The 27907-nt window shown below is 56.0% G+C and overlaps 2 protein-coding genes across 2 annotated transcripts; one reads left to right on the forward strand and one right to left on the reverse strand.

Annotated features, from left to right (window-relative positions):
• The first annotated feature begins 255 nt into the window (after positions 1 to 255).
• Positions 256 to 4818, forward strand: GOT1 (glutamic-oxaloacetic transaminase 1). The gene is made up of 9 exons (XM_075154804.1): positions 256 to 508; positions 837 to 1018; positions 1600 to 1723; positions 1974 to 2086; positions 2282 to 2386; positions 3138 to 3288; positions 3424 to 3589; positions 3718 to 3860; positions 4135 to 4818. Exons 1-9 carry the CDS (start codon positions 394 to 396, stop codon positions 4272 to 4274), a joined length of 1239 nt encoding a protein of 412 aa, XP_075010905.1. The 5' UTR covers positions 256 to 393; the 3' UTR covers positions 4275 to 4818.
• A 1713-nt stretch (positions 4819 to 6531) lies between these two features.
• Positions 6532 to 26762, reverse strand: CNNM1 (cyclin and CBS domain divalent metal cation transport mediator 1). The gene is made up of 13 exons (XM_075154803.1): positions 25250 to 26762; positions 15116 to 15259; positions 14397 to 14537; positions 13950 to 14119; positions 13659 to 13758; positions 13433 to 13480; positions 10289 to 10351; positions 9140 to 9303; positions 8748 to 8925; positions 8283 to 8396; positions 8078 to 8194; positions 7664 to 7791; positions 6532 to 7300 (listed from the first exon to the last, which is right to left on the reverse strand). Exons 1-12 carry the CDS (start codon positions 26760 to 26762, stop codon positions 7712 to 7714), a joined length of 2832 nt encoding a protein of 943 aa, XP_075010904.1. The 3' UTR covers positions 6532 to 7300; positions 7664 to 7711.
• Positions 26763 to 27907: the final 1145 nt, after the last annotated feature.

Consider the following 27907-nt stretch of genomic DNA (forward strand, 5'->3'; position numbering starts at 1 on the left):
GCCCCGGCCACGGGCGGGCGCTGCACCCCGGGGCGGCCCCGCCGCGCGCCGCCCGACCAACCCGCGCGCGCAGAGGAGGGGGTGGGCCGGAGGGGGGGCGCCGGCCGCCAATGGGCAGCGCCTGCGTCTCCGCGCCTCTCGCGTCACCGGGCGCGGCGACCGCCGCCGGCCAGCGTCCCCGCCGCGATTGGCTGCCCGCGCTCCGCCCGTGGGGCTGCGGGGCCGCCGTTGGCTGGTGGCGAGGGCGGGGCCGCCGGCGGCCTGCTGATTGGCGGCGGCGTGCGGCGGCCCCGCCCCCGCTGGTGAAGGTTAGCGTCTCCTCCAGGCGCCGCGCGCCGCCCGTAGCGGACCAGAGCGGAGCGGAGCGGAGGGGCTGCGCCGCGCCGCGCCGCCATGGCCGCCTCCATCTTCACCGCCGTCCCCCGCGCCCCGCCTGTTGCTGTCTTCAAGCTCACGGCGGACTTCCGGGAGGACGGGGACGCGCGGAAAGTCAACCTGGGCGTGGGCGGTGAGTCCGCGGCCTCCCCCGGGCCGGCGGGGCCCCTCCCCGCGGGGTAGGCCGCCCGGTGCTCTTGCGGCGGCCCCGGCACCTGCCGGAGGGGCTGGGCGGCGGCAGCGGGACCCGGGCTCGAAAGGTCACCGGGCCGCGGCGAGGCTGGGCGCGGGGGGGGGCGGGCGGGCAGCGGGTCACCGGCGAGCGTCAAGGTCGTGGGGGCGGCCCCGTGTTGGTCTGCCTGCCGTTCTCGGGCGTCGGTGCCCCGGGCAGGCACCTCCGGGGGCCGGGGGGCCCAGCGTCCCCCCAGGCATAGAAAGGACGGCTCTCCCTCTCCTCGCAGCCTACCGCACGGACGAAGGGCAGCCATGGGTCCTGCCGGTGGTGAAGAAGGTGGAGCAGATGATTGCCAACAACAACAGCCTGAACCACGAGTACCTGCCCATCCTGGGCCTGCCCGAGTTCCGGGCCAATGCCTCCCGCATCGCCCTGGGTGACGACAGCCCCGCCATCAAGGAGAATCGGGTAGGTGGTGGACAGGGAGCAAGACCACTCCTTGCTGGGGGAGCTGCTGGGGTCCCCAGACTGTCTCTCTAGCAGACTGAGCAGAAGAACGCAAATGTGTGGAGTAAGGGCATTTTGGCAGGATTTGGGGTTTTTTTTTCTGAGTTGGTCTTTACTGGTTGTAGGTTACTTGATGAACCCATGTATGCGAAGCCGTTTGTGCAAGTAGTCGTAGTTTTTGGGAGAGACCGAACATGGGCTGTGATTGGAATTTGGTTTTTCCTTCATCTTTTAATGGTTGCCCCACAGGAAACTGAAGTCAGATAATAGACCACCTTTCCTGAAATAAGCTACTGGCTGGGAATCTGCTCAGTGCCAAAAAGTAACACGAATAACTGGAGTCTGTAACTGTAGAAGGCGTCGGGATGGGCCTGAACACTGAAGGAGGTTGAAGACCACTGGAAGGGGATGATGCCCTGGCTGGGGTGACCCCAGGGAGCACATCTGGGATCCTGTCTCACTCTTGCAAGCGCCTCTGTTCCCGGTGCACCGACAGCAAGGTTGACCTGAGTGGACCCTGCTGGCAACTCTCTCTGTTGCAGATTGGAAGCGTTCAGTCCTTGGGCGGGACAGGCGCTCTGCGTATCGGCGCGGAGTTTCTGAGGCGGTGGTACAATGGAAACAACAACACGGCGACCCCGGTCTACATCTCCGCTCCGTCCTGGGGTGAGTGCTGTCGTCAGTGCCGCCGCCTCCTTGCAGGGAGCCCTGTGCGTCAGTGGGCAAGGGAGGCACAGCTGAGCTCCTTGCAGTGCAGGGGCCTGGGTAGCGAGAGGGGGGCCTTCCTCTTGTGGGTAAAGGGAGTGTAAGTGTCTCCATCGCGTATTTTGGTGACATTTAGGGAGATACTAGGACTGGAGAAGGTGGCTTGCTGGAGGTGGGGCCTGCTTTTTTGAAAAGTGATTTCTTTCCTTAGAGAACCACAACTCTGTGTTTGTGGATGCTGGCTTTAAAGATATTAGAACCTACCACTACTGGGATGCTGCCAAGAGGGGTCTGGATCTCCAGGGGCTGCTGGATGACATGGAGGTGAGTAAAACTGGCATGGGACTGGCTGAGCTTGGTGCTGTGCTGTCAGCAGCCGCCTGGGCTCTTGCGTGCCGTGCCTGGAAGTGGATCTCTGCAAAAGAGACTGATGGTGCCCAGAGCAGCTCGGGGCCTCTCTCTCTGCTGTGGGTGCCCAGTCTCGTCCGAGTGTGTGACCAAGACTTGCTCTCTCCTCAGAAAGCCCCAGAGTTCTCCATTTTCATCCTCCATGCCTGTGCACACAACCCAACGGGCACAGACCCTACTCCCGACCAGTGGAAGCAGATTGCTGCTGTTATGAAGGTATGGGCTGCTGCTGGGCCTAAAGCAATGCTGAGGGGACAGACAGAATCATAGAATAGTTTGGGTTGGAAGAGACCTTTAAAGGTCATCTAGTCCAACCCCCCTGCCGTGGGCAGGAACATCTTCAACTAGATCAGGTTGCTCAGAGCTCCGTCCAACCTGACCTTGAATGTTTCCAGGGATGGGACATTTACCACCTCTCTGGGCAACCTGTTCCAGTGTTTCACCAACAGATAGTTCTTGAGCCAGCTGGAGATGGGCTGTAGGGAATGGCATGAGATGTGGCAGGAGCTGGAAGAGTCCCGCAGGGCAGGTGTTGAAGGGAGAGGCTGACAGGATGCTGGTTGTCTGTGCTCAGAGGATAGAACCATCCCAGTTCTGCTCATGCCTCCAAGTTCTTGCTTTCAAACCCTGTGGCGCAGGCTGCAGTGAGGTTTCTCGTGCTGGAAAGATTCTCCACGGGCACCTGCTTTACACAGGTGCTGGATAGTAGGATATAAGGTGGTGCATCTCTGTGCCTGGGTCCTCAAATGCAGTTTTCTCCTGCATTTAACCTTTTCTTGACCACTTTAGTCTTCCTATTCCTTCACCACAGTAGAAAGAAAATATCCCAGTCTGGTGTTGCTGGACCACGTTTCCTTTGTATTCACCCGGAAGCTCAATGGTCATTTTTCCCTTCTACGGGGACAGCGGGGGGTAAAGTGAAGCTTGTGGGGAAGGGGTTTCCGTCTAACACTGTTCCTCCTTGCAGCGCCGGTTCCTGTTTCCGTTCTTCGACTCTGCGTACCAAGGTTTTGCCTCTGGCAGCCTGGACAAGGATGCCTGGGCTGTGCGATACTTTGTCTCCGAGGGCTTTGAGCTCTTCTGTGCACAGTCGTTTTCCAAGAACTTTGGGCTCTACAGTGAGTGTCTGGCAGTAAGCTGGCCCAGTAGTATCATGCCCAGACAGATGGGGCTGGCATGCTGGGGGGTGGGGAGAACTCTGCTTTGCCGTGATGTGTGGGACCAATGGCTCATGTCTCTTGGCTTGTCCACAGATGAACGTGTGGGGAACCTGACTGTGGTGGGGAAGGACGCAGACAATGTGCAGCGTGTGCTTTCCCAGATGGAGAAGATTGTGCGCACCACTTGGTCTAACCCTCCCTCCCAAGGAGCACGCATTGTGGCAACTACACTTTCTTCCCCACAGCTCTTTGCCGAGTGGTACGTGTCGCCAGGGCCGGTGGGAGAGGGAAACGGGGGGAAGCTCTCTCCCTGAGTGCCAGGCTTGGCCAGATGGTTCCCAACCAGACAGGTGCCTGTCCTCACGCTCTGCTTCCTGCCTGCTGCAGGAAGGACAATGTGAAGACGATGGCAGATCGGGTCTTGCTCATGCGGTCAGAGCTCCGGTCTCGCCTGGAGTCCCTTGGAACCCCGGGCACCTGGAACCACATCACAGAGCAGATTGGCATGTTTAGCTTCACAGGGTTGAACCGTAAGTACCAAGCGGCCTGGTGAAGGGAGGATTGGGTGAGGACAGTTTTGCTGGGGCTGAACTGGGCTGAAGCAGTCCCCCTCTCGGGGACCTCCTGGAGTCCTGGTATCACTGCCTCTGTGGCTAGGCAGGATTGAAGCATCAGGCAGCATTTTAGTGGCCAGTGCTGGAAACTTTCTGTTTGTGAAAGATTCAAGCAGCTCTGACTGGTTCTTTTGGGCTTTTCTGAGCTGTGGGGTCACTGCTCTGACCTGATGTCCAATTGTTTCCCCAGCTAAGCAGGTGGAGTACATGATCAAGGAAAAACACATCTACCTGATGGCTAGTGGGCGCATCAACATGTGTGGCCTGACTACCAAGAACCTGGACTATGTGGCCAAGTCCATCCATGAAGCTGTCACAAAAATCCAGTGAAGCATATGAACAACCAAACTTACATGAAGTCACCAAAGCTGTAGTGCGTAGTCCGTGTCTTTCTCCGCTCATGGCTTACCTTGTCCCACACCTCTTGGGGTTTAATAAAGATGGGAGCAGTAGCTCAATCAGGGATAATCATCTTTTGACCTTTTTTAAATACCCCTTGCAATATGGTAAGCCAGTGCCCCCAGGAGGGTGGGGGCAGCATGAGGCGCCTTGGCTCTTGTTTCACTGACAGCAGCCTGGTCTTCAGGCACTTAGAGCTGCATCTTTAGCACATCCAAATCAACTCCATGTAACTGATCAGTTTGATCTAGGCGAAGTCTGGTGCCAGTGCAATGCGCTGTGGGATAACAGCCCCATCAGTTGGGATCTCGTATGGCTTGTGAGCTAATGTCACGCGGTAGTATTTTGGGGAGGGGCGAAGCTGTTGCTGTCTTTTCCCTACCCGGTTCTGAGCCTTATGCGAGGAAACATTCGTAATTGTGATAATTGCTTCTTTGTTGCTGACAGGAAATTAAACCTCCATCTCTGAACTCTACTCCTGCCGTGTGTGATGTCATGCCTTCAGGCTGTGCGAGCCTCTTCCCAGGCTGTTAAAGTCTCAGGATCATGGTTCGTCCACTGGGTCTTAGTTTGTTTCAAGGCTTTCCCTTTGCCCCTCGTGGTGTGTTGCATCTGTGATGATCACGGTTGCTACTGATGGGGCACAGTCCTATTGGGATGGTATAGTTGAGAGCTCCCTGTGACCAGTTCCTCCCATGTCTATCTTGTGTTCTTCTTTCTGTGCCCCTGCCCTGTGCTGTCCAGCCTGTCCTGTCCATCTGTATGTGCTTGCTTTCTGGATGGTTGTGTGTTACCCATCCATCTGGCCATCCCTCCCTGGCTCAGAGCTCCTGGCCTGCTGCTAACGTGTCAAAAAGCAGATCTTTCCTGTTCCTCCTTCTCAGCAGGCCCCTGGTGAACCACCACCTACTCCCTCTGACTTCAGCAGGGCCTGCCAGCAACAGCCTGTGTTTCTGGCACTGAAAAAGAGCTGGGACCATCTGCTTCTGCTCTCTGCAGTCACTTTGCAGATCTATCTGTGAGCTGATACTACCACCTTGATAGAGCAGCCTCCTGCCAAGATCTTGGTGAAGAAAGGGGAACAGCCCCTTTCCTTGGGTCAGTTAGTGATAGTGCTGCCCTGATGGATTTTGCTTGAGCTGCAGCTTAGTGAAGGCAAAAATAATGCCTTGTTCCCTTGCTGTGTTTGCAGAGAAACAAGTGCATGGTGTCTCTTGTTTATCCATTTCAGATCAGTGTTCGTGTCACATAAGAGAGTGAACCAGAGGCAGCCTTTCCTCTGTGCATGTGGGGAGCTTTTTCTCCTCTTGGTGTCCATCCACAGCTGGGATGATGGGGTGGCGGTTGAAGGATGACTTCTAGGGGTGATCTCAGGAGGAGTTGAAGGAACCAACTCTCCTTTTGTTATTTCTGACATCTGCCTGCACTTCTCTCCTTACAGACCTCTAGGTGTGGAGCCTGGCCCACCCCACATGTGATCTGTACCACTGCTTCGCTAGCCTTACCAGCCTTGTTTTTCCTAATGAGTGACCTAAATTTCTCCCTTTCTGTAGTGTAAGCTCATTACCCATTATCCCATGTACCATGGCAACAGAGAACAGATTATTCCTTCCCTCTTTGCAACAGCTTTTTATGTATTTGAAAACTTCCTTTCTCCCCTTCACATCCTTCACCAGTTAAGACTAAGCAACCCTCTTTCCTTCAGCCTTTGGGGTAGGTTGTTTTCCAGCCCTTGCTTTCCTTTGGCCTCCTTTCAATTGTTGTGTGTTTCCTCAAAAAGGCAGTGCTCAGACAGGGATGCAGTTATTCCAGCTGAAGTTTTATCAGCATTGGTGGATTATGAGATTTCTGTTGTTACCTGGCAGGCTGTACTCCAGCATGTGTATCCCACTATTGTGTTTGCAACGGCACGATATTAACTCCTGTTCTTCTCCAGTCCTTGTCTGCACTGCTATGGTGTAACTCTCAGCACTGCCGAGTGCTTTCCTGGCAGCAGAGTGACAGAGAGCCCAGGTTCACAGGGAGAAATTGGGAAGCACTTGCTGACCTGGTCCTCTACCTGCTCCCTTCAGCGATACTGAGTCCTGTTACTCCAGCCACCTCTGGCCACGGGTACAAGGGCAGCCTAGTGTGGTGGGAGAGGTCAGCGCGTCTTTCTCTACACCCATTGACACAGACAGGGCATCGCTCAGGGAGAAATCACTTTTAATGTTAATATCCCCGTTGCGTTCAGCCTCTACAAAAACTACTGACTGGTCTGTACCAACGCGAAGGCTCGGCACGAGCCTCCCTCGCACAGGTAGCCGTGCGCAGAGAGGAGGATGGTTCAATGCAGCGTGGAGCGGCCCCCCCCAGGGAGGGGGGCTGCGCTCGGCAGCGAGCTGGGCTCCCTGCCCTGTGCCTAGCAGGGGTTCGGGAGCGTCGGGCTGTGTCAATGGTCAGCGTGTGCAAGGCGCTGCGAGGGTGCATGTCACTAGGCGCGGCACAAACGTGTGCTGGGGCCCTGAGCTGCGTGTGGCACCCCCCAAAGAGCATGTTCTCCTTATGGCGGAGACCACGTCTGTGCAGCACCCAGCACCGAGGGGCTCCAGGCCTTGCTGGACGGGGATGGTAAATGATGCTAAGGGCAGTTCTGGGTTGGGCCGCCCCTCCCTGCTCTGCTCGCAGGGACACCGTGTCAGACACTTCTCTACCTTTCCTTTCTCCACCTCTTCCTTGAGACCAGATGCTACCATGGAGCAGCTGGGCAAGGGCCCTCAGACTCCAGCTAGCTGGTCCAGGCCGCCTGGGTGGTTCAGCCCCGCCGGGGGCACATCCTTTCTCGCCTGGGGATGGGGCTCTGCACAAGTCCTGCAGGGAGGGGCGGCACGAGCGGGCGGGCGGGCAGGCAGCGAGCGAGTGCAGACCTGCTGCTGTTGAACATGAGCCTCGCGACAGGAGACCCCCATGCTGCAGACCTGGAAGACACAAGCACAGCCTGGTGCAGGCGGCCAGAGCTTGCCCTCCCTGACCTGCTGCTGCTCAAACCTGCAACCTTTCCTAGCCACACTTGGGATATTGGTGCAGACATACATTTCTAGCTGTGAAAACATGAGTCAGGGTCTCACTCTGCCGCTGACATCCATTCCTGCCCCAAGGATGGTTGGAGTCTGCTGCTGCATCCCTTGACCCTGCTCCAGCCCCCAGTGACATGTGTGCCTGCATGGGCTCCAAACCACAGCGGTTGGCTTTGCTGCTTGAAACTTGATTTTACGCTATTAAAATTGAGCAACCTCCCATTTGCTGGGGAAGGACTATTGCACCAAGAGGCAGGTTCCTACCTCCAGTCTGCGTGGGCCTCCAGCACTGTGGTCCAGCCACGCTGCTGCTCAGGTGATTAATGGGGCGAGATTGGAGCTCTCCTCTGGTGTCTTCTCACCCTCCAGCGACGGCTGCTGCTTGCGCCCACCTGCGGCAGCAAGGGTGCCTAGGGCTGGGTGCTGGGGGCCAAGGGTGCTCAGGGCAGGGGGTACATGGGTTCAGGCCAGGACCAGGCGGCTAGCTCTGCCTGAGCTAGCCCTAGGTGCAGTTTTGCCTCATGCTGGGGTACTGCTGGGGAACCTGCTGTCCCCCTGCTCCACACCGGCCTCATGCAGGGTGTCCCCAGGACAGGGCTGGGGAGCAGCTGACCTGGGCAGCGGGGTGCTGGGGCAGAGCTCTCCCCTGGGTGCTCCCTCCCCGGGTCAGTCACTCACTGAGGGATCTCAGCAGCCTCCTGCCCAGCGTCTCCTCGGAGCTGCTTGGCGATGAGCTGGCCCCGGCCTCTCTGCCTGGGGACTCTGCCTCCAGGATGGTGCTGCAGCACTCACTGTCTGCAAAAGCCCAGCCTGGCTGCAGTGCCCCGGGGCACCGCAGCCCTTGCTGCCCCCAGGGTCGTGTGTCCCCCCCAGCCAGACTCACTCTGCCGCTTGCTGTTCTCCTCGTTGTCAGCCAGCTCCTCCTGGATGAAGGGGATGCCCTCCATGCGCAGGAACACCGACTCGCTGGGACTGCGCAGCCCCTCGGAGCGGCTGCCTGTGGGGAGACAGGGCAGGCATGGCAGCAGGGCGGGCAGGCGCTGTGCCCTGGGGCAGGACACAGGGGGACGCCTGCTGCAGCAGCAGGTCCCAGCGCCAGGGACCCCCAGGGAGCACGAGCACATGGGGAATGGGGATTTACGTGCCTGCACGCTTGCACCTGTGTGCATGTGCATGTGCAGAACAGCATCCATGGGTGTGTGCGCGCAAATGCCCACGTGCCCTGGGCCATGTGCAACTGCATCTCAGCAGTGGCGTGCCCATCATGCCAGTGAGTCCCACCACGGCCCCCCCCAGGAACACGCAGCGTTGGCCTGTGGCAGGGAAGGGATGCTGCTGGGTGACTCACACATGATGTTGTTCTTCTCATTCAGGAGGGTGGTGGCATCTTCCTTGGGTGTCTGTGGGGTTCCCCGCGTGGTTGAGGCCTTGGTTGAATCCCTGTCGAAGGCCTCCATGTCGGGCGACTGGGGCGAGCTGTCCATACGGCTGGCCACCAGCGCGTTGTGGTACTGCTGCCGGGTGACCTGGGCACACAGACACATGCGCCCAGCTCAGCGGGCACCGAGCCCCACTGGGACCTCTTGGGGACTTGGTGGCACCAAACCCCTGGGTAGCAGGAATGCGAGACGCTCCCAGTGTCCGCTGGGCACCCACCAGGCTCCTGGGGCACAGTGGGGCAAGATGGTGCCTGGGCAGGGGTGGCCGGGGTGAGACAGTCCCTGCCAGCCCAGCCGGTACCTTGACAAACTGCACGTCGCAGAGGATGTGCACGGAGTAGTCGGGAGTGTAGATGTTGTTGCTGCTGCTGTGGAGCTGCGTGGTGCTGCCCCCGTAGTCGTTGTGCTCCCGGTTGGGGGACTCGGAGCGGTTGAGCCCGCTGCACCGCGACGGTGACCTGTTCACTGCGGGAGGGGATGGCAGAGGCAAACACTGACTCTCACCTGTGGTGCCGCTTGCGTCCCCAGTGCCGGCGCAGGGCCGGGTGGACCGATCACCTCCAGCAGCTGTGCCCCACGCACACCGGGGCTGCAGGGGACCTACGGGGACCTGCGGTAGGGTCCTCCTCGGTGCACGCTGGCGGCAGAGGCTCTGCGCCATGCCAGCCCCGCGCAAACCAAAGGGACCGGGCAGGCAGGCATCCGACCTGGCGCTGGCAGCAGAGGTTAGGGCTGCTGCCTGCCTGTCACACCGACTGACAGCTCTCCTCCTAACGCAGGCCGCCTTCTGCACGGCATTTGGCACAAAGTCTCCTGCTTGCAGCTGGCAGCCCATGGGGGTTTACTTAACCTGCCTCGAGGGCATGCTCCTGTCCACCCCGACTCCAACAGAACAGGAGCAGAGGCTGCCACAGCAAGCTGGCTTGTCACTCACGTTGACTGATGGCCTCTGACACGTGACACGATGGGTTTTGTCTGGTTAGTGATTTATTAGGGAACAAAGGCAGTTTGTTCCTTGCATGGGTGATGTCAACATCTTGCTGACTTTGCTCTGCTGCTAAAATGCCCTTCTATTACCTGGATTGCCAGAAAGCAAGGGAAGCAGGGCAGCATGCATGCAGGGCTGTGGGTAACTGTCGTCAGAAGCAGCAAGTAGCAAGAAAACACAAGCACTGAGTGCAGAAAATTACAGAAACTGCACGTCCAAGAAAGCCCAAGCCGTCCGTGGCTCCCCCTTCCCATTCTTCCTGGGATTTGCATCTTACTGGGCAGGGACAGGGCTGCTGTCCCCCATCTGCAACCCATGCTCCAACCAGTGAGGGGCTGCCTGGCACTTCTCCCCTGGCACTGCCCGGCATGCAGGGTGGAGGGGGCTTGGTGCACCGTGCACAGGGAGCTGGGAAGAGCCTGGCACATGTGGAGGTCCCTGCCCAAAGCCATGCCCTGTTACCTGGAGAGCCAGCCAGGGAGTCCCCTCTGCTGAAGGCGAAGGTACGGGACACTGAGACGGGCACTGCAGAGAGAGGGACGGGGAAGGAAGGAAGGGATGGGGAAGGTGAGGGACAGAAGTGAGGATGGGGACAGACCAAGCGGAAGAATGAGAAAAAGAATTGTGTGCCAGCAGCCCTGGGCTGGAGTCCCACCACCTCCAGCATCCCTTCCCACCCCTCTTACACCCTCCTGCTTCTGCTCCAGGGAGGCACTCGCCAGCCCGGGGACAGAGACACCGGCAGGGACACAGACTTGAATGCTGTAAATGAACAGGCTGCTCTGTGATGAGGTAAGAGGAGGTGAGGCTGGGGGGGACCAGCTCCTGCCAGGCCTGTCTGCACAGCCACACATCTCCCTAGAGCCACGGTGTGGGCAGAAAGCATCTTCCTCCTGCGGGCTGAGTGCTGGCACCCTGCTCCAGCCCTCCACCAGCTGCTGCCAGGAGCCAGCTTGTGCCATCTGGGAGATGGGCTGAAGCTAAACCAAGTCACTGTGCTTGGCATCTGGGATGCTCCTGTGTGTGCAGGCAGGTGGGAGAGAGGGAATGTGCTCTGTGACAGCCCTCGCCTCCACACAGCCCCACAGCTGCAGACAGGGGCTGGCAGGAGCCCCTCAGCATGATGCAAAGCAAAGGCGTTCGTGCTGGGCTGCCTGCGGCTCCCGCAAGGCCCTGGGTCTCAACAGACTTGGGGCAATGCCGAGAAGAGCCACCCACCGGGAGCTGCTTCATGGGGGAATTGCAAGAAGCCAGGACCCCGCGTCGGGGTTGCCTGACCCATTGCCACAGAGAGGGCGAATCACAGGCCATTCACTTTCCACGTTTTATTGCCACGGGTTACAACAGCAGTGACAATTTCAAGGGCAGGCGTTTCCCCTCCCTGTGACTGGCTGCCTGCGAGGAGCGGCCCTGCTGCCCACCACAGCATCATCTCTGGGCCATGCTGCAGGGGTGCACGGCTCCATGTGGCAGCATGGAGAGACCAACACACGCAGCGTGAGCAATGCACTCCTTAACACCTCCCAATGCCTTATCTTTGCTCTCGCTGCTGACAGTGCCCACCTCGAAAGCAGCGGGAGACGCGAGCCCGCTGGCTGCCAGCCCCCTCCTCCAGCCACAGCCACACTTCCCCAGCTGCCGGCCCTCCTGCCCAGGACGCGCTGCCCTCCCTCCAGCCACTGTGCCCACAGCGTGGCTGCAACGCCCTAGGAACCGTCCGCTGCCTATGTGATTAATGTTTTTAAATTGCTTCAAAGGTAAAACGGCTAGGAAATTTGCCCTGCAGCCCCCTCCTTCCGATCTCGTTGCTCTATCCCCACTCTTGTTTCTCATCCTTCCCTGGATCAAAACCTTCTGCAAATTAAAGTCCAAGCAAAGGCACCAACATGAGGCGCTGCCCAGAACAACCTTGTCCAGCCGGGAGCAAAGGACAGGTTGATAACAACTAGTGCTCGCTCACGGTTCTCGCTGTCTGACCCTCCCGCAGCGGGGCTGGCCATGCCGGGTCTACCGCTGCACCCCTGCCCCAGCCACCAATGCCAAAGATTGCCTGGCAATAAAAAAGTTGCGTAACAACGGTTAATTAATAACAAATTGTTAAATGCTCATGGGTTAATGTCTGAATTCTCTGCTGTGACACGCTACTCACACTCATTTCTGCTGGGCTTTGCTACAAGGAGGAAGGAGGACGCCAGCCCGACAAGGGGAACACCCTGAGACCTCTCCTCCCACCCTGCCTCCTTGCTGGCCAGGGGTGCGACACCGCACACGTCCCGCGGCAGGCAGGGGTGGCTGGATGGCAGAAAACATCTCGTGACACAGCGTCACGTGCAAGCTCGGGGAGCAAAGGAGCCCTGAGCGGGCTCCTGCCATGGCCCGTGTCCTGCCTGCCCCATTGGCGTGGGCAGCACTCACTGAGCCCTGGTAGGGCCTTGGGGACAGTCACTGAGGGCACGGGGGCATCAGGCCATGCAATAACATCCCGGGGTAAATTGGCCGCTTCATTTATTTCCTCTGTCCAAACTCAGTGTGTTACGGACGCACGAGGGAGCAGGAATGCGCACTGAGGGGCTAATCCAGCAGTCCACGAGCAGCCTTTCGAACAGAAGCAAAGCAATCAGCAGGAAATAGGTGAACCCTAGAGCTGCACACAGACCGGGAACCACAGGAGTGACAGTCACCTGCCCCAAGGGACTCCCCCTCTTCTCTCAATGACATCCCTCCCTTCACCTCCCTAAAGGTTGAACTTAGTGGGTTCCTGTTTTGGTTAGGCACCCAGAGCATCCTCGGCTTACCATCAGCACTGCAGATCCGACTGCAACATCTGGGGTGTGGGATGAGGGATGTGCTGGACTGGGGGTAGGCAGCACCTCCACCTGCTCCCAAGCCTCCAGGGATTAAACATTTGCAGGGGTGATCAGCAAAGAAGAGGGAGGCTCACAGTCTCCCCTGATCAGAGCTCCCTCTTAACTCCTGCAAGCAGGGGATCTGCATGGTAACCATCAGCTCTGCAGGCAGGGAATTTACCGGGGCCGAGGCACCTACTTTTAACTCAGCCAATTTCCCCCCCCACCACATGCAAACGGCTCACAGGTAAATTGACCCATCTCTGCAATTCCCAAGCAGCCCCCATTCCCCCAGCGTGGGACCAACGTTCAGCTCGTGCTCCGAGCCTCAGGAACGCAAACGGGTCCGGAGATGTCACGCTGAGACCTAGATGCACCGTGCCAGAAGTCGCAGGGTTTACTGCTCCCATCCATCTGGGCACGCTGCTGCCCACGGGCAGTGCCCCTTGCAGTGCCCCTTGCAGTGCCCTTTGCAGCACCAGCCGTGCTGGGATCCACCAGCAGGAATCCAGTGCATGGCTGAAACCTCAAAGGGACCTCAAAGCGACCTCAAAGTCCCTATGCAGGGACTTTGCTGCATCAGCCCCTCAGCAGCTCCTCAGCAGCCCCTCAGTTGTTTCTTCACTGAGCTTTTTAAAAGGGGGTGACCTTGGTGCAGAGCCCGAGCTGCTCTTTGCAGGGTGCAAACGCACCCCTTCTCCAGCTGGCTGGTGCTGCGGAAGAGAGGTTTTAGAGCCCCAGCCTGTCCCAAAATACTTACGCAGGAAGGAGGATCCAGCCAGGCTGCCCACTTTCCGCACGTCATTATCTGAAACGACAGTTAGAGGTGTATGAATTGCAGAGGAAGGGCTCCCGCCTGCCCCGCACCCTGCAGCAGGGCCACCCCACCCCACAGCCAGCCCATTCTCCTGGCCACCAGCCAGCTTAGCCCCCATGGAGAGTGCCGAAGCAAAGGCAGGGCCGGAGGGAGCCCACAGAGCCCTTACCTGAGGAGACGACAGCCATGATGGCAGGGACACCGTAGTAGGTGAATGCCCCGTTCTCAAACCGCAGTCCTTCCTTGCCAACCTCCACCTCCACTTTCCCCTGGAAGGAGAAGGAAAACCTGCTCAGCCAGGCACCCCACACTCCTGGCCACCAACCCACAAGGACTGCAGGGACCCCCGCTGCCCCATATGAGAAGATGGGCATCTCTGCTGGCAGAAGCAGCCCAGAGCAAGGCGGCAAGAAGACATGGGCCACCTCCTGCCACCCTCTGCTCGCCTCTGCCCCGACACCTGCAGGATGAGGACAAAGTAGTCGACGGGGCGGTTGCGCTGGTAGAGGTAATGCTCCGCCGCCTTCTTGTTCTTTCGGTCGTACTTGAGCTCCTGGATGACGTTGGGGTGTTTCAGGAGCCGCAGCAGGATCTTCTCGGAGAGGTAGGGGGACTTGAAAGGCTCCACTTCTAGAGGGGAGGCAACACACGCTTGCTCAGTGGGACCAGGGCTGCCAGGAACCCCTCGTCCTCTGAGCTGCACGGCCTCAGCCTCAGCACCGCGCTGCACAGAGGGGAGCCAAACGCAGACCGTGATGGTGGAGCAGTAGGATGCCCAGGGTGGGGGGTCCAGGCAGGTGGAAACTGCTCGCTGTGGGGGGAGCCTGACCTAGGAACAGCTCAGGGATGCCCTGCGGGGCCGGCACTGCTGCAGGGAGACACAGGGCTTGCACGAGGGCAAGGGTACCTGTTGCCATGAACCGATGCGTAGCCAGGAGGAGCTGCGGGGAGATCTTCACCTTCATCTCGCTGTCCGAGAGCCTGAAGATGGAGAAATCCTGGGGCTTGCGTCCCCGGTGGGGAACCCGTTCTTTCTTCCGACTGTCCGCTGCGGGGCAGAGAGCAGAGCGGTTGCCCGCCTGCAGCAGCCACAAAGCCACTGCAGCTGCATGGCCCTATACCACATGCACACATATGGAGAGAGGCACGTCTTGCTGCACCCTACGGCAGGGCTGCTGTGGAGCAGCAGCTGGAGCAGCACATTGCACAAAACGTGCCGTGCTTCACAGCCTTGGGAGCAGCTCCCTGGGGAGGGAGCAGGGTGGTGAAACACGCTCCTTTCTCAGGAACAAGTCCTGGGTTGCCCTGGCTGGATGCATCACCCAGAGTTGGAAAGAAGCTTGGGAACCACCCATGGGCACTTCATGCCCAACCCACGTGTCCCTAGGTCAGACCCTGCCCAGCCACCGGCCGCTGATGCTGGTGCTTGTCTACCTTGAGCATTCAAGACTCCCTGGCATCTGACCAGCATCTCTCCATCATTCTTGTCTTTCCCACCATGACTGTGAATTGTTCTGGGGAGGGACCACGATTTGCTCTGGCCTGTTTCCTACCCACATGTCTGTCTGTCTGTGCGGGCTCCCACCCTGGGTCCTGCAACCGCAGTAGCTGCTCTGGGACACTAACTGTACAGATCCGTCTCATCCAGGATCTCGGACTTGATGATCTCCTCAATGACATCCTCCAGAGTGACAATGCCCATCACCTCGTAGAACGGGTCTCCTTCCCCTTCGTTGTTCACCCGCTGCACGATGGCCAGGTGGGACTTTCCTGCGGGGGGAGAGCAGAGCAGCAGTGAGACCCCTACGCATGCCGAGAGGGGCCCCCAGCACGGCGGGCTGGCAGGCGGATGGGGCTCGGTGGGAGGCACAGATCACAGCCAAACCTCAGAAGCTGCCATTATCGCCCAAACCCACCCCAAGTGCGCTAACCCAAGGAGAAGGGCTGGACACACAGCCCAGCCTAACAGGGCTGCCACGCTCCAGGCTGATTTCTAGGTGTCACAGGACTCTGCCTGGCTCTTTTTTTGGGCCGCTTGTTTCCTTTACCCAGGCAATCTGCTGCGAGTCACTCTGCTCTTTGACAGCCTCCTGTGCAGGACTGAGGCGTACATTATACCAGCCGCTTCTTGCTTACCCTCGGCTTCGTTGGCACAAGACAACTCTAACAGAGCAATGAGACAGCGTCCTCCAACACAGAAATGTGAGCGCGTCCTTGGGCTCTACTGGTTTCCCTCATCCTCCTGGTGTTTCTTCATTCTGTTGTTAATTATCTTTCCTATCAAATTGCCAGGAACAGCTCCCCCACATCTTTCTATCCATCACTGTCTGGACCGATCCTAAAGCTTTTCTTAAAGTACGGGCAAAGCCTCCAGCTCCTTGGAACAGCAGCTGGTTTTAATGGAGAAAAGCGTATGTTTGTTTGCAGCTTTCAGCCCAGCTCCTGCAGAACTCTTGGGTGAACCATCTGGATGCAGAGGATAAACACTTTTCAAGCCATCAGCTTGCATCTGAATGTCTTCTCCAAACCCTGCCCCTGACAGTACCTCCTCTCTGTTACCTTAAACAAGCAGACTGGGACCAGGACCTTCTTTCAGCCGCAATGATGGAAACTCCACAGTGTTTCTCAATCACAAGCTCAGCTTCCTCACTTGCCCCAGTAAGCTGGCAGCTCTGCTGACACATTCTCAGGCGTCTTGCTTTTGGCATACTTGAAACATCGCTATTTGCTTTCACATGTCCAGCTCTCTGTAAGCTGTTTTGACTTGTTCAACTTCTCCCTTCCTTTACTGTCTGCTCTGATTTATGCTCCTGCTCAGCAGCTTGACCAGAACCCAACTTCCAAGCCACAAACAACTTCTGGGTTTCTAGCTCAGATGTATTCTTGGACCTGCCAATGAACAGCACTGGTTTTCTTACTGGCCCTGTGGCTCCTACACGGCTCAGCAGCACACACAGGTTCTGAACCTCTAGTTTTGCTTAAAACATTAAAAATGTCCTTCATTACACCACTGCAAACAACTTGCCCTCCCTCTGTTTGCTCCATTTCCCTGGTCTCCCTTTGCAATGCCTGCACAAACCCAACGTGTACCATGGGCACTGCAGGGACCTCCGGAAAGTTGCAAACACCTTATTTTCCCCATAGGCTCGGAGCTGAGGTCCTTGAACAGCAATGGTCACCCAAAAGGGCGGCAGGTCCCTTCTGCTATGCAGCTGCCTCTGCATCTGCGTCTCCTGTAAAGCCTCCCCAACAAACTTGCCTGCTGCTCTGGGCGCGGGGTTGTGAACAATATTTATGCATAAAGATGCAACATGGGTGGACTCCTCCCTGCTGCACAGCTGCCTCCTCGCCCACTGGTGCCTTCTGGCTCATCCCCACAGAGGGACAGGGACAAGCGCATCCAGGGCAGCCCAGCAGTCCCACCAAACACATCTTGCTGGGGTCCACGCGACCTTCAAATAACCCTGCCCTGGATCTGAGACGAGCAAATGATATTTCTCAGCCGAAGATCAGCACTATACATTTCTCACAGCAAAGCTTGGGCATTTTCCACAGTATAAATTCCCTCCTCCTCATACCAAGCTTTTATTGCAAGATTTCAGAGAGCAGCTCGCTGCCTCCCACGCCTACAGAATTAGAAACGAGAACATAACATCACAGCAAGTAGCACTGACATGCACTTTAAAAAACCAAATCAATAGCCTCAGGGCATTGAAAATTCAGCACGTTCTTTGGACCGGGCTATTTCACTCCTTTCATACACAGGTTTGTGCATCTTGTCTGTTCAGTGGGTAATAAAGCAACATGACTTGAGACTTAAAAAGAAAAAAGCAGCAGTGTTGGCCGCAAGACAGCAGCAACAGCTCCGTTTCATCTTAGCAAAGTCCAACTTTAGAAAATGTCTCCTTTGCCAAACCTCGCTCCCAAACACTGGGGCCATCTGGTCTCCTACAAGTCCTCGGGTGAGCAAGGAGAGGGGAGAAGTTATTTCTTTTGGCTGAAAGCTTGTTGTTAATGACATTTACATGCAACCCAAAACCACCGAGCCCTTACAAGAAGCTTAGGTGCTACTTAAAGGCAGTCAGAGAGTAATGGAGGCAATTCTTTTTTTGGCCAAACACCTACATTGACACTGTAATTTACTCTAGAGCAGGCTCAGAGAAATGTGATTCCAGCTCCATGTTCACGTAGCAGCAAATGAGATTATTTAGAAATAACCCAGCACCGTTAGCCTGGGAGGATACCCACGATTTCACTGCGCTGGGGGCAGAGCCAGGAGGGCTGTTAGAGTGCTCAAGAGTTCTTTATTTTCACAGAAAATAAACACTTGTAGCCACGCTATAGACCCCCAGGTTTAGGTTTCCAGTCTAACACCCACATTAGAGACGGAGCCAGTACCCAGCAATGGAAAATTGTTGCAATTCATGTGTTCATGGCTCCTGGCCCACACTGAGTGAGCCCCTGCCCGGCCAGCTGATACCCGTACCACAAAAACACCCCAAAATCCGCTCTCACCCCTCGCAGAGTTCGTGCAAATGACTGCTGCTCCCAGCTGGCCCCTGCTGGGAAAGGGCTGACTTGCCCTGATCTCCCATCTGAGGGACATGAGATCGTTTACAAAGTCCTGCCCCCAACCCGGCTGGGTCCTGCGTCTCCTCCCAACGCTTTTTTAACAGACCACATAAATCTGGCAGCAGGGGTGGTGGTAGGGGTTTGCAGGTGCCCTGGCTGTATGGCTGTGCCTGGCTCCCTCATGGGCTGGGGATGCTGCCAAGCTCAGCTGTATCCCCCTGCCTGGCCCTGGGAGCTGCTACACTTGCAGAGAGAAAAAGCAGTGGCTTTTGGAGCAGGTATGAGGGCAGAAGTTGGGCAATTTTATGAGGTGGAAGCAATGTCCAAGGGAGGGCGGCACAGGGACAGACCTGGGGATGTCAGAGGAGTTGCATTCTCTTCTGCAGCCGTTACCCTGCAGCTCTGCCTCAGTGGGAGTACCATAGAGGGAGATAAATCATTTAAACAAAATTGCAAACTTGATCTAAACCAGCTTTAAGATCTGTAAAACTGATTCCAAAAACCGTGCTATTGTAACTGTTGCTTGATAGCGCAAATGAAATGAATTATAAGGGCGAGCTGCTTCCCCACTAGCAAGCTGTCACATGTGAATTTTACAGGCCTATCACTGATGCAGGAAAGCACAGCGAAATACTTGAGAATCAAAGCCTTGGTTTGGCAAATGCTAGAACAAATGGGCAATTAACTTTACTCGTGTGAATAGCTTCACCGGCCTCCGCAGGACTGCTCTCGCACAGGAAGTCTATAGGTGATTAAGTGTCTGCTCAGCATGGGATACAACTGTACTAAATTCTTTATGAGCTACATGAAATCTGCTCTTTTCAAACAACAGCTTCAGTGGAAAGTTAATGCCTCAAAATGTTAAATTACAGAGCTAATATAAACAGCTGAAGGCTTCTGGATGGAGCAAACATCTGAACAGATATCTAAAGCTTTTATGCCCATTTTTAGGAGCCTTATTTTTCATAGGTACCTAAACGACCTTGGACTCGTAGATCCACCACAAAGTGTCCTCCGCAATGGGAGAACAGGGTCTGAACACATGGAAATGCCTTTACTTGTGGGAAAGTAAGTGCTGTTGGCTGCAAATATAGCCCAGAATACTTCCTTATCATTTTTTTATGTAGGTGCTCTGCCAGAGGAATGTTAAAGATCCTTTAGCCTTGTCTCTCGTTCCACAGGATGAGCATTCTGAGCATGAAATTTATTTTCATGAATTTTATGGTAAGATCTAAAGCTGTTACTAGGAGATCAAAGGTACAGGCACAAGCCATGAACCATTTACAGCTACAAAATGGAAGGCAAAAAAAAGAGTAATTGGTAAATAAGGTTGATTTGTGAAATAACCGTAATGTAACTGAAATCTATTTCCTGTGTGCTTTTCATCAGAGCTCTTCTTTGGGCCAGGGGCTGCCAGCATCTCTGTGCCCCCCTGCAGACCTGCATCTGAAGTAAGTGGGGACCCTAATTTGAACTTCTTGAACTGGAAACATGTGTGTGAGTGAGCTCTTGTGTTACCACGACTCTGCACGGAGGCTGAAACCACATGCCTGAGGAGTTGCACCTAGAGGCAATGCACATCTACACCTGAACAGGGGGAAATAACCAGGAGGGATGCAGGGGCACCCAGCTTTATGGTGAATCAGAGCTATGTGAAGGGAAAACTGTAAATCCTAATCTAATCCAGACCTTCCTCAGAGATGAGAACTTACATCTGTCTCTAGAAGAATACAAAAGCCTTTCTCACACTCTGCTTTGGTGCTTTTCTTAATCTTAAGGAAAACTGGGGTAAAGATGGAATATTTGGAATAGCTGATGTATTACCATTGACAAAACAGATCAGGAGGGTAAGGGGGACATTAGAGGGGACACGGCTCCCCTCATCTTCCATCTGCTCTACAACAGAGTTCTGACCTCCTGGGTATGACCCTGCCTGCCCACAAATGGCGGGTCCCCTTGCGTGTTACATCCTAAGGAAGACTACAAGGATGCTGAGGCTTTCTGAAGCTAAATAAGTTCTAAAGAGTTGATGCAAAACTGTTTTCATTGGTGTCTGTAGCATGGGCCACTTTATTCTTTCCCCCAGCTCAGTCTGAGGGTGCCTTTGACAGGTCCCAAGAGGGAGATGCCCTCTCCCCCACGGACACGGCTCCCCTCTTGCTTTGCTGAACACCTCCCTGGAGCAGGCTGCTCCTGGGCTTGCTGGGGCAGGGTAAAGCAGCCCAGGGTTCACACAGTAAGATTTAGCACAGTTTTGGGGGGGAAGCAAAGTAATGTTTCAGGCAGAGTTGTAGCATGAGTCACTGAAACCATCTTTTGTGTATCAACATCTCACCCACTCTCAGCCTGGCAATCGCCCTTCAGGGCACACCTACAGGATAGTTCCTGGGTAACAACTGGCTGCTTAACCCATACAACTGGCTAGGGAGGTCATTGCTTCAGCCCATCAAGGTGCCCAAGATAGTGGCTATCACACTTTCAGAAATCTCTTGAAGGCCGATTTAAATTTCAAGCCATGCTTTGTGCTTGCAATGACTGCAGGCTCAGAAGAAGGACAATAAGAAAAGCAGCTGAAATGGTACTGACCCCAGTTCCTAGCAACTGTAAGCACCTTCTCCAGGTACATTCAATTTGTAGAAGTCTAATAGAAGCTGTGGAGTATTTTGAAAAGCAATGACAGACCTCAGGGCAGAACTGTCCTCCGCAGGACAGGCTGTTTTCCCTGCTAAGCCAGGAAGCTTGGTTTTGGAAAATCTACTTTTAGTAACTTTCAAAAGATGCCAAACCACAGAAGGCTAATTTGAGTTGCGCCTCTGCCTTGCTGCAGGAAAATGGACAGAAGAGCAAATTTCCACTGTTTCTCTGACAGAGGAAGGTTATTTGCTGAAAGGTGCCATTGTTATATATGGACCCGCCAAAAAATTAGTCAACAAAATCCATAAATTACTTGAGAAATGGGATAAGACTATAACTTCCCAAAGGCACCTACAGAACAAGGCAGTGAACCTCATGGAAGAGCTCCCCATGAGGAGTTATATCACAGGACTGAAGCTGCAACATGCATTGCTTTGGTTATCTTCTAGGGATGGAAGAAAAACAGACTGCATCACCCACAGCATTTCACACTGAATGAATGCATAAACCTTTCCTCCCAGCTCCATATTCCCAAGGTGAAATTTATCCTACGGGAACCTCATCTGCGCCTCTACATTGCTTTAGCTTGCTAAATATGGTGCAGTTATTTCTCTGGTGTATTAGATAATTCCTCCTGGGAGCCTAGAATAAAGCCAGGTACTCTGAGATGCACCAATACAAATTGCCAAGAAATTGCCTCCAAATTTTTTCTCTTCTTCAGTAGTTTTAGCTTCTTTCAGGCTGCAGGTGGCAAAGTCACCATACTGGTGTGCATGACAGAGATTTTGTGTAGTGTCCTCCACTTAGCACTTCTACATAAATGCTGCATGCCTTCTACAATGACCTTGTCTAGCTTGCCTGAAAAGATGGCAAACTGGCCCAGGCTTCATTATTTGAGTTAATTTCACTGAGTTTTGATAAGGAAATCAAGTCAAAACCATCTTCTAGCACAAGCAATTCCTGCCTTCAGCTGGACCTGCCTCACACTGCTGTAATGCTGTTTTTCAATACAGTTTTAGCAGCCGCCCTCCTCTTTCGGGCTGTGGGCTGAAGTCCAAGCTATCCACTTGCAGGCCAGCCCCCGCCTTCTGTTGCTGTTTGCAGCCTTCTCTGGGTTCTTCCCAGTTCCCATTAGCACCCTCAATTTAACCACCTTTCTCCAGGAATTAGTGCCAAAGGAGACATTGAACGATGTCAGCAGCAGCAGGCTTGTGAAGAGCAGATGTGAAGGGTTTGTCCAGGTCTGCTGTGATGGGGCAGGGGCCAGGTTTTGTCAGCCAGGAGCTCACAGCTGCTTTTGGGCGCTGTAACCACACTGGGCTATTAGCTCCCTAGGTGCCTCTGAAGTGTATGCTACTATTTTCATACAATTTAAATGTTTTGGCAAGTTGATGCTACAGAAGTGCCATTCCCCAGGTGCGTGGAGGGTAACCCCATCTACACAGGGTCCTGCTGGGAAAGAGGGGATTTGCGACTCATCTATGGATTAAACTTAAGGCAAACATCAATGCATCTTAATGGAACTGAGCTCAAACGAGGTTAGATGTGAGCATACCTAGAAACCAATGAAGGAAAACTTCCCTTCAAACCCTGCTATAGAAGACTGGACAGGAAAAAAAGCTGATCATCTTCATAGCTAGGATAGCACAATGAGAGAAAAGAAATGCATCAGGTAAACAAGGATAATACAGTATGACACCAGTGAGTAGGAGGAGAGGCAGAAAAGGGAAAGTGCTGCCGGAGGTATGAGCAAGAGTCCCAAAGTGCTGTATTTAATCATCCCCTGACATTTTCAGTAAGAAAGAACAAATGTTTGTGTATTATGGCAAGGAGCTCTGGCAGTGAAATTGTGTTACTTACACATTATGCAGAAAAATGACATTATGGGTATAGTGGATGTGGCAGAACATTAATCATTAGTGAAACAGATCAGAAGTATACATTGCTATCCAGGAAAGAAAGATATAAAATGTGATGGGTATTTTGTATAAACACTGTAATAATGAAAAGAAATAAAGGATACAAAAGCTGTTTGAGTTAATCATAGGAGAAGGAAAAGAAAGCTGGCAAGGTTTCTCTAGAGGTTTGTCAGGGACCTAAGGACCTGGAGGTGATTATCAATGCCCATCCTTACCGGAGACTTCAATTTCCTAGAAAGAGCCTGGGCCTTATCAGTGGGAGCATTGGCTGTCCTGCAGGCTCCTTGGATGTGCGAAGTGATGAATGCCTTCATTAAGCACTCACTGAACCAACAAGCAATCAGCCTACTCTCTAATTAGCAGAGGTGTCACAGAAGACCCGGCCATGGAAATCCACCTTGATTGGATCAAACAAGATACTTCACCATAATTCAAATGCATACAGAAAAGGAGACAGTGATGAAGATTCTTAATTACAAATGGGAAATCTTTATTTTAGAAATTAAATAGTCAAGTGAATGGGGATGAAACGTCAGTGGATGGGACTGAAGACAGCAGGGAGCAACCATCTGTCGCGGCACAGGAGCTGGCACGGGAACCTGTATTTGGAACTGGGAAAAGAGAGTTTAGGAGGGCTTCAGGGCTGGGCTGGGGGGTGGCCATCTACACAACAGGGTCCTGGGATGACCAAATGCCTACAAATAGGGGAAAGATTAATCGGAAGAGAACAGCAACACATGGGGAGAAGAACATTTGTGGGAAGAGCTGGAATTGCTAAACACCAAGCTGAGTTGGATACTAAGACCAAAAGCAAGGCTTTTCAGCCATGTAATTTAAAAAACACAAGAAGAAATGAGGTGGGAACAGAAATAAGTTTTAGGGAGAGCTCTACACAGGGGCTGTAGCAAAACGCCCCAGAAGGGCCATGATGGCAAACAGATGTAAGGGAGGAAGAGCCTGCAGCAAAATGCCAAGAGTTTAATGCAGCAAAGCTGAAGAAGGCTGGATAATCTTCATTTGAGATGAGGACTAGCATGTGAAAGTGGAGGGCAGGTAGCAAGGCTTGTTAACGCACCTGTCAGCTCAGGGAGCGACACACAGAAAACATCTCTGTTTAAGCAGGGCAGAGAGGAGGGCAAGCAAAGGGCAGTGAGCAACCACAAGTCGTTTCTATAGGTCTATTGATCCATAGGATACCAGGCTGTAGAACAAATCTGGAGGTGGAAGTAGCTGAATACATCAAAATAAATCGGATAAAGTGCAGGGGAGACTGACCAAGGGGAACTGTGCCAAAGCCATCTGACATCTTTGGTAACACCCAACTCTCTACACAAGGGACAGGTAGCAGAGACCTTAGGTAAACTTCAGTAACATTGTGGTATCATGCAGGAAGCCACAGTTAAGGAGGAACTAGGAAGAGGAGAGACAACTGGTTATGTTAGAAAAGGCATGGGGGGGTGGAACTACTGCAGCTCATCAAGGTTGAACCCAGAGAGCAATCTTAACGCTTTTGCTAATAGTCTCTGTATAAAAACCAGGAATTTGCACCAAGTTGGGAGTCTCCAGTCGTGCTGAGGGGCAGAGAGGGTAGGTGCTGTGTGCCACACAGAACTCCTCTCCCTGTGATCCCAGGAGGCGGTGGGGACACGGTTGTGCATCTCCGGAGAGGATGCTGACCTGCATGTATCTGATGATCGCTTTCCTGGCGCACAAGGAACATCCTATCCTCCCCCTCTCTCAGCTCTAAAAATGGACATGATTCACAAAGAGGCTTTCTCTGTATCTGGGATGGACCAGGTTGGTCTTTCTCACATGATCAGCTCTGCTTGCGGCAGAGCAGCCCCAGGCAGCCCGGGAGTGCTGTCCTCCCGCATTACATAATGCAGGATGTCACCGCTGCAGCCATTTCTTAAAGACTCACTCACCACAGTATGACGTACTGAGTAACACGCAGCAAAACACAATTCCCAGTGGTGGGAAAAAACACATGCTGTGTGTATTCTCAAGGTATGGTTAATGAAATACAACGCTCAGCATCTCTGGGGCTGCTGGCAGCTGCTGCATTATGAATAGTCACAGCTGCAAAAAAAGTACAGCTCTTTCTAACGGTTTAGGCTTTTTTTCTTCCTTTAAACCACTTATACAGAAACACTTTCTAGACCTGCTTCTCACTGCTAAGCTGAAAACGCGAGCGCTAAGTAATATCATGCAACCTACTGCCATAAACTGCTCCGCGCAGAACAGAGCGGTGAACACTGCCTTGCCTGGGCAGGGGTGCGAGGCAGGCACTGTGCCCATGCTGCCAGGCCCCTGCAGAGACATCAGCCCTGCAGGACAGGCTCACCCGCTGAGCCACCAACCTCTGAGGCCAAAGGCTTTTACAGTCTCCATAACGTCACAGGCACAACCAGCATTGCAGGCCCCCCATCCACCCGGGGGCTGTTCCACCAGGTGACACCAGGGTCACCGCCACACCAGTGCATGCAGGGCCCGACTTCCCCCAGCATCCCCGGTACCTGCCGGGTCCTGCCAGGAGGCCATGTGGGGGCGGCTGGGGGGCTGCTCACCAAGGAACCTTTGGGGATGCGGAGGGGGTGCAGGGGGAGCTCGGGGGGTGGCGGCCCGGTGGCCTCACCCTTCTTGAACTCCTCAAGCAGCGTGTCGAGGCGTGTGTCGTTGAAGACGCAGTGGAGCGGGCGGCGGTAGAAGCGGGTGACAGTCTGCAAGGGGGTGCAGTCATCGGGGTCGACGAAGGCCAGGTCCTTGACGAAGAGCAGGTCAACGATGTTGTCACGCCGGTCGCCCTCGTAGACGGGGATGCGAGTGTAGCCGGAGCGGAGGATCTCAGAGACAGTGGTGAAGTCCAGCACGGCATCGGCGCGGACCATGAAGCAGTCAGCCAGCGGTGTCAGCACATCCTCCACCACCTTGGTGCGCAGCTCCAGCGCGCCCTGCACCATGGCCAACTCCTCCCGCACCAGGTCGCCATGGGGGCCGGCGGCGCGCAGCGTCTCCAGCAGCCGCTCCCGTGTGGAGAAGACGCTGAGCTCCTGCCGCAGCGCCCAGTCCAGCAGCCGGCTGAGCGGGTAGCAGAGAGGGAAGGCGGCCAGCATCAGCAGCCGGGTGAGGCACAGGGTGCGGGAGGCGATGGCCAGCCCGTGCCGCGAGCAGACGGAGTAGGGCAGCACCTCGCCGCCCAGAAAGACGGCGGCGGCGCACAGCAGCACCGGCAGCCAGGGCGCTCCGCGCGGCCCGCCGGCCGCCGCCGCCACCCCGCCGCCGGGCAGCGAGGCGCAGAGCCAGCCGGCCAGCGCCGCGTTGGCCCCCGCCTGCCCCAGCAGCAGCGTGCACAGCAGATAGGTGCCGCCGCCGCCGCGCACCGCCTGCACCCGCCGCGCCTGCTCCCGCTCGGCGGCCGAGCCGCTGTTGCGCAGGACGCGGAGCTCCAGCGGGTCCAGCGAGAGCAGCGAGAGGCGCAGCCCGCTGAACAGCGCCGACAGCCCCAGCAGCAGCAGGGCGCCCAGCGCCCGCAGCCAGCCCGCCTCGGGCAGCGGCAGCAGCCAGGCGCCCAGCGCCGGGGCGGCCGGCCGCACCCGCAGCAGGAACCCGCCCGCCGCCCCGTGGTGCGCCCAGGCCCGCCCGTCCCAGGCGCACAGCGAGAAGAGCCGGCCGCCCGGCGCTGCCGCCGCCTCGCCCTTGCGCGGCTCCCGCACCCGCACCTCGGCCAGCGCCGAGCCCGCCGCGCCGCCCGAGCGCAGCGGCCCCACCACCTCCACGTCCGAGGCCCAGGCGCTGCGCTCCCGGCACCGCTCCGCCGGGCCCCGCGCCGCCTTGCCCCCCGCCGCCGCCGGAGCCGCCTCCTCGATGAAGACCAGCCGCGGCTCCCGCTCTTCCGCCGGCCCGCGGCTCCCGTTGCCCTCGGGCGGTGGCTGGAAGTAGAGGCGCAGGAGGAAGCGGCTCCCCTCCGCCGCCTGCACCGCGCCGCCCTCCAGAGACACCCGGCCCGGCGCCGTGTCCTCGGGCCGCAGCCCCAGCAGCCAGGCGGCCCCGGCCGGCGGCCGCGGCGACAGCGAGAAGAAGAGCAGCAGCACGGCGCCCCGGCTCCGGCCCCAGGCGCCGCCGCCGCGCCCCGGGCCCACCGCCGCCATGCCGCTGCGCCGGCACCGCAGCGCCCGCCCGCCGCACCGGGACTGCAGCGGGGAGCCGGCACGGCACGGCGCGGCGCGGCGGCACACGTGGGCCGGGGGGCGGGCAGCCGCCGCGCCACGTGCGACCGGGAGCTGGCTCGCGGCGCCCGGGCGGGAGGGGCCGGCGGAGCGGGGCTGCCGGGGCGCCTATGCGGGGGACGGGGGGGTTCGCCTTCCAGCCGCGCACGGCCCACGCGGGAGCATCCCCACGGCAGGCGGCACTGCACACTCTCCCCACATCTGGCGCGGCGCTGCCCGGGGGCGCACCTCCGGGGGTACTAGAGAGGGCTGCGGGCCCCGAGCGGCGAGCCCTGTCCCAGCCACCCGCGACCGCACTTGCTCCCGCTTTCACCCCGGGTGCGCTGCGAGGGCCGGCCGTGCGCTGCTTGCGGGCGGCTCTGCGGGGGCTGCGCTCCCCGTGCGCTGTGCAGCCGAGGTTTGCTGAAAGGCTTTTACCAGCCGTCTCTAGAGCTGGGATTTGCAGTCAGCCTCCGTTATCTGCCGAGGCCCAACTCTTTAGCTTTTCATTTCAAATTCATTTCCCTTCTTCGCGTGGGAATGATTTTTTTTTTTTTTTTAATGGGGGGCGGATAGTCGTTAGTTTGCAGTCTTGCTAGGAAACAAATGTACCACGCTGTAACTAGCAGTTATTCTTGTGTCTAGACCTGGTGGAGAACGTGATATGCAAACAGGGTTTATCAGCTTCAGAAGTGCTGAAGAAGGCACTTAGGGACTGTTGAAGCTTTTGGGTTTTCCCTGAACCGACATCCAGGACAGCCTTGAAACACAGGCTGGGAAACCGGAAAAGAGTCAGTTGCTTAGAACTGTAACAGGCTGCTCACTAATAGCAAAGGGAAGCTAGTCAGAAAATGTCATGGAGGAAAAGGAAGTGCTCCAAAAATTCTGATTATTCACTCATTATCGCACCCATGAAAATAGGCCACTTTCTGTGTCAGTATGTCAGCAGGCAGATAGGCATGAAAAGCTGCCAGGGAGATCTGTGCTCCTTGCTGTGTTAGGAGAGACTCTTCCCCCTCTCTGGGAGAGGCAGCTACATTTTTTCCAAATTCGATTAATTCCCTGGATTTCACAGGGGCCGTGTGCTG

Source organism: Calonectris borealis, chromosome 7, assembly GCF_964195595.1.
Source record: "Calonectris borealis chromosome 7, bCalBor7.hap1.2, whole genome shotgun sequence".
Lineage (NCBI taxonomy): Eukaryota > Metazoa > Chordata > Aves > Procellariiformes > Procellariidae > Calonectris > Calonectris borealis.